Here is a 13,355-nt window from a genome sequence, read left to right on the forward strand (position 1 = left end):
AAAATAAATAGAGTTTTAGAACTATCAAGTTGTACCACTTGTGTCCTAACAACTCAAGGATTAAAAAGATGTCACATCTAATTAATCTTTAACATAATATTTATCTGTATTTTTTTATGATGAATTTGATATTTAGATATGAAAGAAATTAAACCTTTTTATTTAAAAAAAGAATAAAGTTAAAAAATAAAATGAAATAAAATAGAAATTAAACCTTTTTATTTATGTGTTTTTTACTAACACTTAATGTGTTTTTTTTATAAAAAAAAAAACTTGATATATGTGTTTTTTACTAACTCTTAATGGGCTGAGTCTGAATAACATGTTTAGTTTTCCTAACTCTAAATGGGTTGTCCACCTTCAAAAATGCAAACCCGAGCTCAACTACAACCAAGACATCCAAATGAAAAAACCTAGCTATAGAGAAGGGGAGGCGGCCGTTGTTGATTTCATTACACAAAATACAAGTATAGAGAGCAACCAAGAAAGAAGTAGAGAGATAACAGAAATATACCGAGAGGCCGCGAGAAAGAGAAGAGACCAAGGAAGCCGCGAGAAGAAAACCGGAATGAGGATGGTGCGGTCGCTCCAAAAGCACCGGTTCCAACGACGAGGGTGACGATATGAAGGTTTGGGTTTTCTCCTTTTGTCTTTCTTTGTGTGTTTTTAATGGTGTTAATCTCCGGTCCCTCTTCTGTGTGCGTGTGTGTTTTTAATTCAACTCCCTTTTTTTCTTTTTTGAAATTGATAAGGTGTTTTTATAGAGTTTTTTATGTGTTCAGTTGCTTTAACTATCATACGATGATCTGAAATAGGTGTTGGTGGTGGACTTCTAAGTGGAAAAAATGTTTCTGATTGGTTAAGTGATAATGCGACGAAAACCAAGTTAAATTTCGAAGCAATCACATATCCCATTTCTGGAAGTGTCATCCAATTATCCAAAGTTGCAACATGTTCAACATATACATTGCGTATAAGTTGTTGAACAAAAATTTGTCCACCATATATTATCTCGTAATGAGACATGAATTCTTGAAGCTCTATCACACACTCTTGACGAATGAATGCCCAAAAGTTCTCACCCATTCCAAGTAAAGCTGCAACTGCACGATATCCACAATTACCGTCCTCGCCCACGTCAATAATGTCATCTATGAATTTGTGAATTTCAACCGACAACCATTCCTTGAAGATAAGAACTCTCGGTTGTTGAACTTTGTTGACTGATGGTCGAGGTGTGAGCTTTGTTATTGATGGTCGAGGTTGTTGTACTTTATTAGAAATTACAGTACTACATGCATTTGTGCCACTGCATCGAACACTTGCATCCACATATTCTCACCAAGATGGATCACGCTTGGTTGATTTATCTCTTTTTGATATCTTACTTTTGCCTTTTTTCGGTGCACCCTTTGTTTTAACCTTGTCAACAGGTGGACACATCGACGTAGTCGATGGATACGCAATCTCACGTAATTTACCTTTCAGTGAAATTTTTCCAGGTACATCAAGTTCATCAAACTTTTTCACTATCACTTCTATTTCATGTTTCACAGATAATTCTGAAGGTTTACCCGATCCATCATCATGAAAAGTTAATTTAGTCCACCAAACATGAATTACATCTAATGGAATAGAACGGGGGATCATACTATACCTGGCTATCTCACATGCACAAGGTAGACCATGTGTTCTCCTAATTGTGCAACGACATTCAGACTTATCTACACCTACATACTTCACGCGATCAAACTCTGCCGCAATGTGATCTATTGCATTTTTTGACACAACACCACGCAAATTGGCATGCAATCTGTTACTATGTCGATGGACCTTCTGAATTATGCTCTTTTCAAATGATGATATTATCTCACTGTGTTGTAATACAATCATGCTATTGATGGTTTCCCAAACACTACATATATCACCAATGTTATCTTGTAATATCCGTTTCAAACTCTAGTGCGCCGACTCAACCCTTTGTGTTGTAGTGTTCCCAAAATGCATAACTCTATTAGTCCACGCCTCAACAAATCTTTCCTTGTGAGGAATTAACCACTGGTCGTGTACATAATCATTAAAGATAGAAGAGGTACTACATTATTTGCACATTATTTGCACCTGTTTCTTTTTTGGAAAAACAGTTATCTTGCACTTCGCTTTCACATTTTTGCATACATGAAACATAAATAATAAATTGACCGCCTTTAGAAAAACACATTCAACTGCGTTCATCAAAGCAAGATCTCTATCAGTAACAATTACTTCAACTTCACCACCTGTAATCTATTCTTTCAACATTTGTAGTGCCCATGTAAAATTATCAATACGCTAAGACTGTAGATACGCAAATCCCACACAAAATGTCATTTCTATAGATGTAACACCAATAATTTCAAGTAATAGCATCTGATACCTACATGTCTTGTATGTGCTATCCAAAATCAATATTATGTGAAAATTATTTACAAGACTGATAGAGTCTGGGTGAGTCCAAAAGATATCCCTCAACTCATTTGAACCCTCTAACTTCCTATATCGATAGACATATTTGTCGCGTTCCATCAATATCAAAAGATGTTGCATTTCTGTTCTATTACCTCTAAGTGATGAATGATATGCTTGACGTGCATTGTAAACTTGTTTTATTGTCGTCAAACTTGTAACATTATGATCATTTATTGTCATCAATATGTTTCTTGGTTTGATCATATTTTTCGTCATATCAACAAGTACAATTTTCTCTTCTTGAGACAATCGGCCTAAGAAAGCATGACCAGTCAGTTTTTTGGCTAATTCGTGGTTATGGACACCGCATATTACATGCAGATACCATTCATCACCAACATTTGATGGTGTACCTCTCAATCTAAAAGGGCATTCACATTTTCTACTCCAAGTACTCCTCGTCGGTTTAGGATTCTTCCAAGGTCTATATTTACCGCTTCTTTCACAACCAAGAATTAATTTTGTCTTTGTTCTTGATCGTACTGTCGCATTTTCAGATCTAAAAATAACAACGACAACTCTATTTTCCTTTCCAAGATTTCTAGCCCATTTTAATAAATCATCTCGCGTATCAAACATCATGCTGGTGCTAAATACATCAGTCAAATCAACCATAACATCTTCACCTCCCTTGTTCATAGCGTCATTCATTGCATCAAAATCATCATACATTTCATCGAAATCACGTTGCAAACAGTCATTCATATCCTCAAAATCAGGTTCCAAACCTTCATACATTTCATCATTATTGTCTTCCCCTTGGTCCATTTATATGTATCCAAAACAAAGGAAAACTAAATTTTCAATTTTTTTAATAACATGTACATGAACTGCAATTCACTTACGTTTATGTGAACTGACTTCACGTATGTTTACGTGATCTGAAATCTAGTAAACGTACGTGAACTGAGTTCACGTAAACGTACGTGAATTGCAGTTCACGTACATAACTTATTTTTCAAACTTCTGTTGAGTGCGAAATTTCATATCACGTACATGGCTTATTATTCAACATTCAACGATTACGCAATCTTAGTTCACGTAGGTGTACGTGAATTCAGATTGCGTACAATATGAGGATTCAAGTTTCAAACTCCATTGATTACACAATCTGAGTTCACGTAGGTGTACGTGAATTCAGATTGCGTAGAGTATGAGATTTTTAATTTTTTAAAACATACGTGAACTCAGTTCACGTAACTCCAAAACGTACGTGAACTGAGTTCACGTAAAATCCCCAGATTTACAAAAAAAATACGAACCAAAATACAGAGCAACAAACATACCTTTTTATGTAGTTTTAACCACGATGTGATGATCAAACTGATGTTTTGTAGTTTATGAGTGAGTGATGTAACTTTTTAATGATTTTGAGTATTGGTTAGTCAAGTATGATGATTTTTGTATGTGAGTTATGAGGTGTGATGAAAATTGATAAATGAGAGTTATGGGATAATAAATGTGTAATATTGATGACAGGGGCATTTTGGGCATTTTGATTTTTTTTTTATTTTGAGGGGTGTGAATAGCAATTTGGGGGGTGTTGGTAGCATTATTGAATTTTCATTTTCTACAAGCTACTTGAATTAAATCAAGTAACCATACATAATCTCAGTTTACGTACCTATACTTTAATCATGTTAACGTACGTGATTCTGATTCATGTTTTGAAGTCAAGTTTTTAAAAGTTACATTAACTCAATTCACATAAGGTTATGTCAACTGTTTGCCTACATCCATAACAGAGCGATACATAACACTTTAAAAATAAAAAAATGGATATACATGAAACACACAAATAGATACACATAAAACAACATCGACAAACATGAATTAACATACACACATAAAATTAGAAAAAAGGAAACAACGACGATTTAAAAACGTGAAATGGAGAAAGAGGAAATAACTTTGGAAATAAGGAGGAACCTAGAAACTATTGTTGAGTTGCTTTGTTTTTATGAGTTCTGAAAAGGGATGAAGATGAAAGGAGAAGATGAGAGAAATGGTGAAAACAAGAGAGAATGGGAGAACATAAGGTTTTGGTAGAATGAGTGAATTTTATTTTATAATAATAGTAATTTGGTCATTTTCATTCTACAAGGAGGTGTAAATGGCAAACAAGAGGTGTGACTAGTAAAAGTTGGAGCGTTTTCTCTGAACAAATAGTCAAAATATTTATATTTATATTTTTTTTATTATATTACTCTTTTCAAAATAATATATATATATATATATATATATATATATTTTATTTATTTATAAGTAATAACATAAAATGTCATTTCTTCGACTTTAACTTCAAAGTTAAAGACTTGTCTAGTGAAAATACAGTTAATAAACTTCAAATTACAATTATGATACAAAATATATTAATACGATATAACAAATAAAGGTTCATTAATCAAATGGTTTTTAAATTACAACTCAAAAAGTAAACATACTTCAAAAGTATGATATGGACGTAAATGAGAAAAAAAATAATTTTTAAAGAGTGTCACAAACTGTGAGGATTCTCTTTGAAAATTTAAATAAGATAATTGAGTTGTTTATTACGATTATTTTAAATAATTTTTTTAATAACATTTTATTTATTTGTTTTAACTATTTTAAAAAAGAATTTAAAAAAATGGATTTAAATAGTTTAATATAAAATATTATTTCAAGTATTTTATTTATTTTATTTTGTTTGTTAAAATTGAGGAAGGAGATATTTTTATTACTAAATTATCATCTCAAGTATTAGTATTTTATCTATTTGTAATTATTTTTTAGGATAGTGAAATTTTCAAAAATGATTAAAATGAAAAACTATTTTGATAAGCTTTTTAAAAAACATTTTTGAGAGATACAATTTAAAGAAAGAACTGATTTTATTATATTAAAATCTCTAATAATAAATATCTAACTTATTATTGAACATCAAAATTAATTTCACAAAAATATCTTCTACTATTTTTAAATAAATTTTTATAAAAAATACTCTGGTAAATATAAAATTAAAATTAATTTTAAAAAAATATAATAAACTAGGATGAGTTGAATTGATTTAAACTAAAAATTAAAAAATTAAAGAACTTGATTTAAATTCGTAAAAATATTATGGCCTTGTTCATTCAGAATGAGTGAGTTTTAAAATTAGGTCGAAGAGCAATTCTTTATTTGTTGACACGTGTTACCCAAATTATACAATGGTGGTTTTTTTCATTAGTGACACATGATGGATTTTGCACGTCAAAGAACTGTACAAATTTTAATTATTTCCCTTTTTATTCCTCTTGGTAGGAACCGCGACTTCGTCTACCTTTCCATATTTTTGAAATACCTTCCACATGTCCTTTGCACCACCTAAGTCCAACGATATAAAAATAATACATATTTTTTAGAAACAATATATCAAAGGGGCAACGGTTTTCACCAAGATTGTATAGAATGATAAAGTGAGTTAGTGATTTAAAGGAGGAATACGAGGGTTGGAGAGATAATCAAGAAAAATTTAACTTCAATTTCTATCCGTTCTATAGAATAAACGTCTAAAGAAGGTATAACTTGATTGAACCACTATGACTCTAAATTCTCATAGGTCAATTTCAATCGACTTGCACTAACACCATCGAAATGAAACAATCAATTTCTATTTAAGGAAACCCAAAAAATTTACTTGTGTTGAACTATTGACTATTTAAAAAATATCAAACATGATATCATGGAGCACATACGTAGCAAATATGGAAGCATTGTTAAATATATACATATAAAGATAGTGACGTGAAGCCAAATGTTTTGTGGGCCTCAGAAAAGCTTAGAATACAGAAGGACAACTCCATAGTAGACAAAATACACAAAAGGGGTGAAGTCGATATCCAACTATCGACACATATAATGGGCGTGTATAAGGTCAAACATCTATTGTATATGTAACGTTCACCACGTATGTTTTGTCGCTTTGTTTGCAACTTGGACTCATCCACTTTTCATCTAATACCAAAACTTCATGTCACTTCATATGGGGAAGCACAACGTTTGCCACCAAATGTATCGATTCTAATCCTACCATTTCCTTCCTCATTCACATATATATATGCTACAAATGTAAAAAGAGAACAACGACAACAGGTAAAAGACAAATAATCAGATGATACTAAAAATATGAGAATGGAATAGTAAATTATATAGTTAGGAGTGCACACAACACATATAACAAACATGTCAACAATCCTCGAATGTAATTCTCTGATATGAAACCTAACTAATCATGAATGATTGTCAATGCAGACTCAAGTCACTAATGTTATCAAAGACATCCTCCCATTTACGAGTTCCAAATAATCACATAACCTAATGCCACCAATGGCCTCTATGTTACCACGCTACGTGACTTCTTGAGGTGTCCAAGTGTTATAAGCTGATCACAACCAAAACAAACTTGGATAATATAATCATAGCATTATTCTGCCAAATGCACTTTATATAAATATCTCTGTTGGGATCCCTATCAACAGTATAATGCAATTGTACAAGTCACTCATTCCTTAATCATCTCACGAATCATGACACTTTTGTTATCAATACAACCTTGTCGTTTACCGTCACAATTATTTTCAAAACAAACATTAGTCCTGTGTCACACCACTCTAAGGTCATAACTGCACCAACTTTTGGATATGAACTAATTAATTACTATATTTGAAACACTCAAACAAAACATCAGTAGAATGCCATAGCCTTATTTAATGATTAAATACATGTTATCTTGCATCCCCTTCTAGATCATGGCTGGGATCTTTTGTAACTATTGTTTAAACTTCCAGAAAATGAAGCACTATATTTTGGTGATGAATACCCCTAATTTTTTAATTGATAAATACTACTATCTATTTTTCCTTGATTTTATTTAAGTATGGGTTTTTTAGTTGAGTTTTCTTATCCTTATTCATAATCTTGACTTTATTTGTAGTCCAATTATCTTCAATGAGATTTGTATCTTGATGAGTTATTTTGAAAACACACAAAAGAAAATCAGGTGCATGGGTTGATAGTCGAGTGGAGTTTATTTATGTAAGTTATTGGTTGCATATATTTTTTTTACATTAATTTTTCTGCTACTATGACCTTTATTTTTATTTATCAGGGCACATTTCAAAAAATATAATTGAATGAAGTACAAACGTAGATTGGAGAAAGTGGAGATAATATTCAAGAGATAGAGATAAATTATGTTCATTTTGTTCCTTGTTATTTTTCCTAGACAAAGTCTACAAGAGGTGATACTTGGAATTAGATTTATGGTAGATGAGACTTGTCTGTTAAACTCCAGCTCGGGTGCACACCCAACAATCCAGAAGTCCTTCTGATTCTATGTATGAGATGCATTTGGAAGAAAAAAGGATGGTTTGGGTTAGAATTGAGTATACACACAATGTAGTAGCGCAAGATCAAGTGGCTACTAAGGTCCCCCGAGAAGCTAAGGAGTATTTACAAAAGTTAGACAGTTATTTGAATACAGTGAGAAAATTATTTGTAGATCATTTTGATGCTTCGGAGTACCGGTAGCACAACAAGAAAACAAGGAATTTGTGAGGGCCAAAAGCCCTCACAAAGGGCAAAAAGTAGCCACCAATGGGCTATTTGTGGCGGCCTAAGGCAGCTACAAATAAGCTGGTCACAAACTTTTGTGAAGGCTTTTGCAGCCACAAAGTTTGTAAAACACGTTGACATTTGTGAGGGCTTTTGCAGCCACAAAAGGCTGCCTTTGTGAGGGCCTCTGCAACCACAAAAGTCTGCCTTTCTGAGGGCATAGGCCGCCACAAAGGACACACTGATTTTAAAAAATTCAGCCTTTGTGAGGGCACAGGCCGCCACAAAATCCCTCCTTTGTGACGGTTTAGGCCGCCACAAAGTACCTCCAAGTTAAAAAATAAATATTTTGTGAGGGCTTAGACCGCCACAAAATATTACGTATATTAAAAAATTATTTTTTTTAAATTCAAAAATAATATTGTATTATATTATTATATATAATAAATTAATATAAATTTAAATTTAAATTTTAAATTTAAATTGTAATTAAATTAAAATTATAATTAAATTAAAATTATAATTAAATTTAAAATATAATACCATTATAAATTAAATTTAATATATAATAAACTAATCTGAATATAATTAAAAATTTAAATTAAATTTAAAATAAAATATTTAAATTATAATTATAATTAAAGATTAATTTAAATTACAAATAAAACAAAATTAAAATTAAAAATAAATTAAAATTAAATATTATATATAAAAATATAATATTAATAATAATTAAAGTAATTACCACAAAATCAAATAAAACATGCATTCCAAAATTAACAAATAATGTCTTACAAACCCAAAATTTATAAATAATGTCTTACAAACCCAAAATTAAACGCACAATAATTACAAACCCAAAATTAAACACACAATAATTAACTAAGACAACATAATTAATATGTGTTCATACAACCCAAAAATAAATTATGAAATTATTCAAATGACATCAATCCTCATAATAATTCATCTTATCAGCTCCACTCATACCATCATTATTTCCTGCCATGTTACCCGACGAAAGAAGTCCTTTAAAAGTATTATTAATTTGTGTTGGATGAGACATCATGGTTTGAAATTGAATTTCATCTTCAATGACACCACCACTAGTCGAATGAGGAGCCCTAGCTGGTTGAAGTTGATTTAAATCTGGTCTGATCAACCCAACTGTTGGCATAGTTGGTTGGTATGCAGTTTGATGATCTGGTTGAGGTTGAGAAAGTTGATGTGAAGAGGACGGAACATACTGATAATTATGAAAATATTGTTGTTGCTGAAACATTGGCGGCTGCTGCTGTTGCTGGAAGGCAGAGTTCGGAGGATCCTGGTGTTGCTGTTGGAAATTTGGAGGTGGTACTTGCTGCTGCTGGGAGTATTGAGAGTAATTTTGTTGCTGCTGGAATAGTGGTTGTTGAGGCAAGTATTGAGGCCGAGGCGGGAACTGCTGATGAAACACAGGAGGAAATGAAAATTGTTGTTGTTGAAATTGTTGTTGTTGCTGCTGAAACTGCTGCTGCTGCTCTTGAAACTTTTGTTTCCACTCCTCATTCAATTTATCAATTGCGGCTTGTATCAGCTGTTGTGTCTTTTCTTCTTGCTCCCTTGCCCATTGCTTCTTTAACTGGTCAAGATCATTATCTATCGACGGACGATGAGATCGATCCGTACTAGCATAAGAAGAAGACGTCTCAGTCTGAATATAGCCGGTTGGACCTTTCTTAAAGGTTGATGATAAACTACCGGCACCCAGCACACGCCCTTTGTACTTGCCACCACTGATGTGCATAAAACTTGCGGTCTCATATTGTTTCCGCTGCACTGGACCAGCTCGCTGAGCAGGAGGAAGAGTAGCTTGATGATCATCCCATTCTTTCATGATTTGTTGAAGTTGTTCCTATATTAAAAATAAAAAAATAAAATAGTTAATAATTAATATATAATAATTTATAGGTCTAATTAATATATAACAATTAATATATAATAATTACCTGAATATTTTTTGATAATTCATCAGTATACTCATTTGTTTCAGGATTAACATGAAGATAGCGATGTATCTCAGCCTGAGTGACCTCCCTTCCAAGTTGCTTTTCCTAAAATATTAAATTAATGTCAAGTTTATAAGTTGGTGAAATGTGATGATTAATTGAATATAAATTAATAGATATATATTATAAATAATAATAAATTACCATATAATATTTAATTTCTCCAGCAGACATGGAACCTCCCTTATGAGTACTGGTACCCCTCTCAGATGCTCTATTAGTCTTTGCTTTTTCTCTCTTCTGTTTGTAAGCATCTGTGTTCCATTTCCTCCACAAAGCAGTCCAAACATTTTCACCAATCCAATTAGGCCGTTTTTCTTCGCCCTTATTACGTGCGTAAGCCAACATAGATGAGAGACGCTTTGAAAAGCGATGGTCAAATGAAGCCAAAACTGCGGCATCATGCTCTCTTTTCCAAGTACATTTAGTCTGTTGTTTGTTTAAATTTAAAAAATATTAAAAATATAATTAGTAATTCAATAAATTAATCAAATGTATATATAAATAGTAATTAAATAAATTAATCTAATGACTTACATTGAAACAATGTAAAAATTGATCAACTTCCCTAATTTGAGGTGTTTTATCCTCTTTTATCTCACCCCAAGACAAACATGGTTTTTTATATTTCTCTTGTATGACTTCAGCAATTGCCTTTGCAGATGATTTAAAAGGAAGATATCTTCAAAGTTTATATGCAAATTAAATATAAAAATAAATTAATAAAATTAATAATGTAATTACATTGCAATAATAATGAAATATTTAATCAATCATAGTTTACATACCCATTTCCTTCTGGAATGATGACAATGCGGTTGTAGCAATCAACACATCCAAGTTGAAGTATATTGAAAATCAAGTATATATATATGTATATATATATCACCCTTCAAATGGATACATCCATCTATACTGAACTGGTCCACCAAGCCTAGCTTCACTTGCAAGATACACTGAGAGATGCTCCGTGGAATCAAAAAACCCAGGAGGAAATACTTTCTCCAACTTACATAGAATGATCGGAATGTCATTTTCCATCTTGATGAGATCTTTATCAATGAGTGTTGAAGAACACAAATTCTTGAAATATTGACTCACTTCAATAAGTGGGTTCAATACATGTGTCGGTAAAGCACTAAAGGCAATAGGAAGTAAACACTCTAAAAATATATGACAATCATGACTTTTCATCCCATGCATCCTCCCATTTTCCACATCAGCACATCTTGCCAAATTAGAACAATAACCGTCAGGCGTCTTCAGCTCTTTGATCCAACGATAAACAGATTTGGCTTCATCATTAGATAAAGTGTAATTTGCACGAGGTTTTAGGGTCTTGCCGTTTTGTTCCACCAACAACAAATCTGGTCGTCTGCAATATATACCTATGTCTTTTCTGGCTTTGTCATTATCTTTTGTTTTTCCTTTCACATTCATCACAATATTAAATATGTTGTCAAAGAAATTTTTCTCAATATGCATAACATCGAGATTATGTCTCAAAAGGTTATATTTCCAATACGGTAGATCCCAAAAAATACATCTTTTTGTCCAATTGTGCCATTCTCCGTAACCTTGTGGTTTACAAGTCACACCATTAACAACATGTACCTTTGGCATATCTTTTACTTTATTCCAAACTTGTTATGATGTCAATTTAAGCGGGGGTCCTAGACTTTCTGCATAGCCCTTCATAAATGCAGCTTTGTTCCTTCTAAATGCATGATCAGCAGGTAAAAACCTACGATGCGAGTCAAACCACGATGCTTTCTCGCCAAATTTTAAAGTAAATGTTTTTGTATCTTCCATAGAAATAGGACAAGCTAATTTACCATGGGTGCCCCATCCTGACAACATCCCATAAGCGGGGAAATCATTAATGGTCCACATCAATGCATCTCTCATCATAAAATTTTCTCTCCGAGCAATATCATATGTCAAGACACCATTCCACAACCTCTTCAAACCGTCAATCAAAGGTTGTAAAAAAATATCAATACCAGTTGTAGGATTAGAAGGACTTGGTATCACAACAGCTAAGAACATATAAGGTTTAGACATACACATATCAGGAGGAAGATTGTAAGGAATAACAATAACCGACCAACAAGAATAAGGAGTAGACGATGCTTGTATGTAAGGCGTAAATCCATCTGAGGATAATCCAAGTCTTACATTGCGTGGATCTGACGCAAAATCAGAATGCATTTGATCAAAGTGTTTCCGTGCCTGACCATCAGACGGATGTCGCAACTCGCTTGAATTTCTTCTATTCTCATAATGCCACGTCATCTTTCCTACAGTTTGTATTGATGCAAACAATCTCTACAATCTTGATACAATAGGTAGGTAAACCATTGTTTTCCTTGGAATTGATTTTCCCCTACTTACCCTAGAGTTATTCCTTTGGTGATACCTTGGTTGTTGACAAAACTTGCATTCAACTAAGTTAGCATCATTCATACCAAATTCATTGTCATAATACAACATGCAACCTTTAACACAACAATCAATCCTCTTGACACCTAATCCTAACTTTGACACTAACCGTTTCGCATCGTAATAACTTTGCGGCAAACCATCTCTAACAGGTATTGCGTCTAGCATCATTTTAGTCATCAAATCCAAAGCTAAATCAGGAACATGAAATTGAGACTTTAGACCTAATAGTCTAATACACATTGATAACTTTGAGTTTGAAGAACCTTCAAACAACGGTTTATTTGTCTCTTTCAAAAGACCATAAAATCTCTGAGCTTCTTCATTGGAAAGTCCATCAGTATCGTCATATTAATCTTCATTTAATGACAAATTAACCCCAACAGCATCCGAGATCATATCATTCATCGCCTCAAAGTGTTGATAGTTATAATAATCTATACCTAACATGTTAGTACTACTTGAAGGACCTATGTTATAATTCTCCACATATGTACTAGTATTAGACGCAGCCGGAGACTCTTCTCCATGATTAGTCCAAATCCAGTAGTTAGGCATAAATCCATCTGCATACAAATGCACTCTTGTTTCATCTTCACTTTTAAACTGTCTACATCGACATAAACAACATGGACATCTCATTCTCCCTTCATCTTCGACAAAACGTTGTTTAAGACCCTTTCTTCCAGGAAAATTCCTATTGTACATCCAACTACGGTCTAAATCTCTCTCTCTCTCTCTCTCTCTCTCTCTCTATATATATATATATATATATATATA

The 13,355-nt window shown here is 32.6% G+C and overlaps 2 protein-coding genes across 2 annotated transcripts; both read right to left on the bottom strand.

Annotated features, from left to right (window-relative positions):
• Nucleotides 1-292: 292 nt before the first annotated feature.
• On the bottom strand, nucleotides 293-1,893 carry LOC101493346 (uncharacterized). The gene is made up of 3 exons (XM_004506209.1): nucleotides 1,343-1,893; nucleotides 801-1,291; nucleotides 293-384 (listed from the first exon to the last, which is right to left on the bottom strand). Exons 1-3 carry the CDS (start codon nucleotides 1,891-1,893, stop codon nucleotides 293-295), a joined length of 1,134 nt encoding a protein of 377 aa, XP_004506266.1.
• A 438-nt stretch (nucleotides 1,894-2,331) lies between these two features.
• LOC101493013 (uncharacterized) lies at nucleotides 2,332-3,276 on the bottom strand. The gene has a single exon (XM_004506208.1). The coding sequence runs from the start codon at nucleotides 3,274-3,276 to the stop codon at nucleotides 2,332-2,334; it is 945 nt and encodes a 314-aa protein (XP_004506265.1).
• Nucleotides 3,277-13,355: the final 10,079 nt, after the last annotated feature.

Source organism: Cicer arietinum, chromosome 6, assembly GCF_000331145.2.
Source record: "Cicer arietinum cultivar CDC Frontier isolate Library 1 chromosome 6, Cicar.CDCFrontier_v2.0, whole genome shotgun sequence".
Taxonomy (NCBI): domain Eukaryota; kingdom Viridiplantae; phylum Streptophyta; class Magnoliopsida; order Fabales; family Fabaceae; genus Cicer; species Cicer arietinum.

Excerpts from the sequence above, each read along its gene's own strand:
- LOC101493346 (XM_004506209.1), bottom strand. The coding sequence starts at position 1,893 with ATGATTGTATTACAACACAGTGAGATAATATCATCATTTGAAAAGAGC. Across the intron at positions 1,292-1,342 it reads ACCAAGCGTGATCCATCTTG|TACTGTAATTTCTAATAAAG; the intron begins GTGAGAATATGT and ends AAATGCATGTAG. Across the intron at positions 385-800 it reads AACACCTATTTCAGATCATC|TTGAGCTCGGGTTTGCATTT; the intron begins GTATGATAGTTA and ends TCTTGGTTGTAG.
- LOC101493013 (XM_004506208.1), bottom strand. The coding sequence starts at position 3,276 with ATGGACCAAGGGGAAGACAATAATGATGAAATGTATGAAGGTTTGGAA.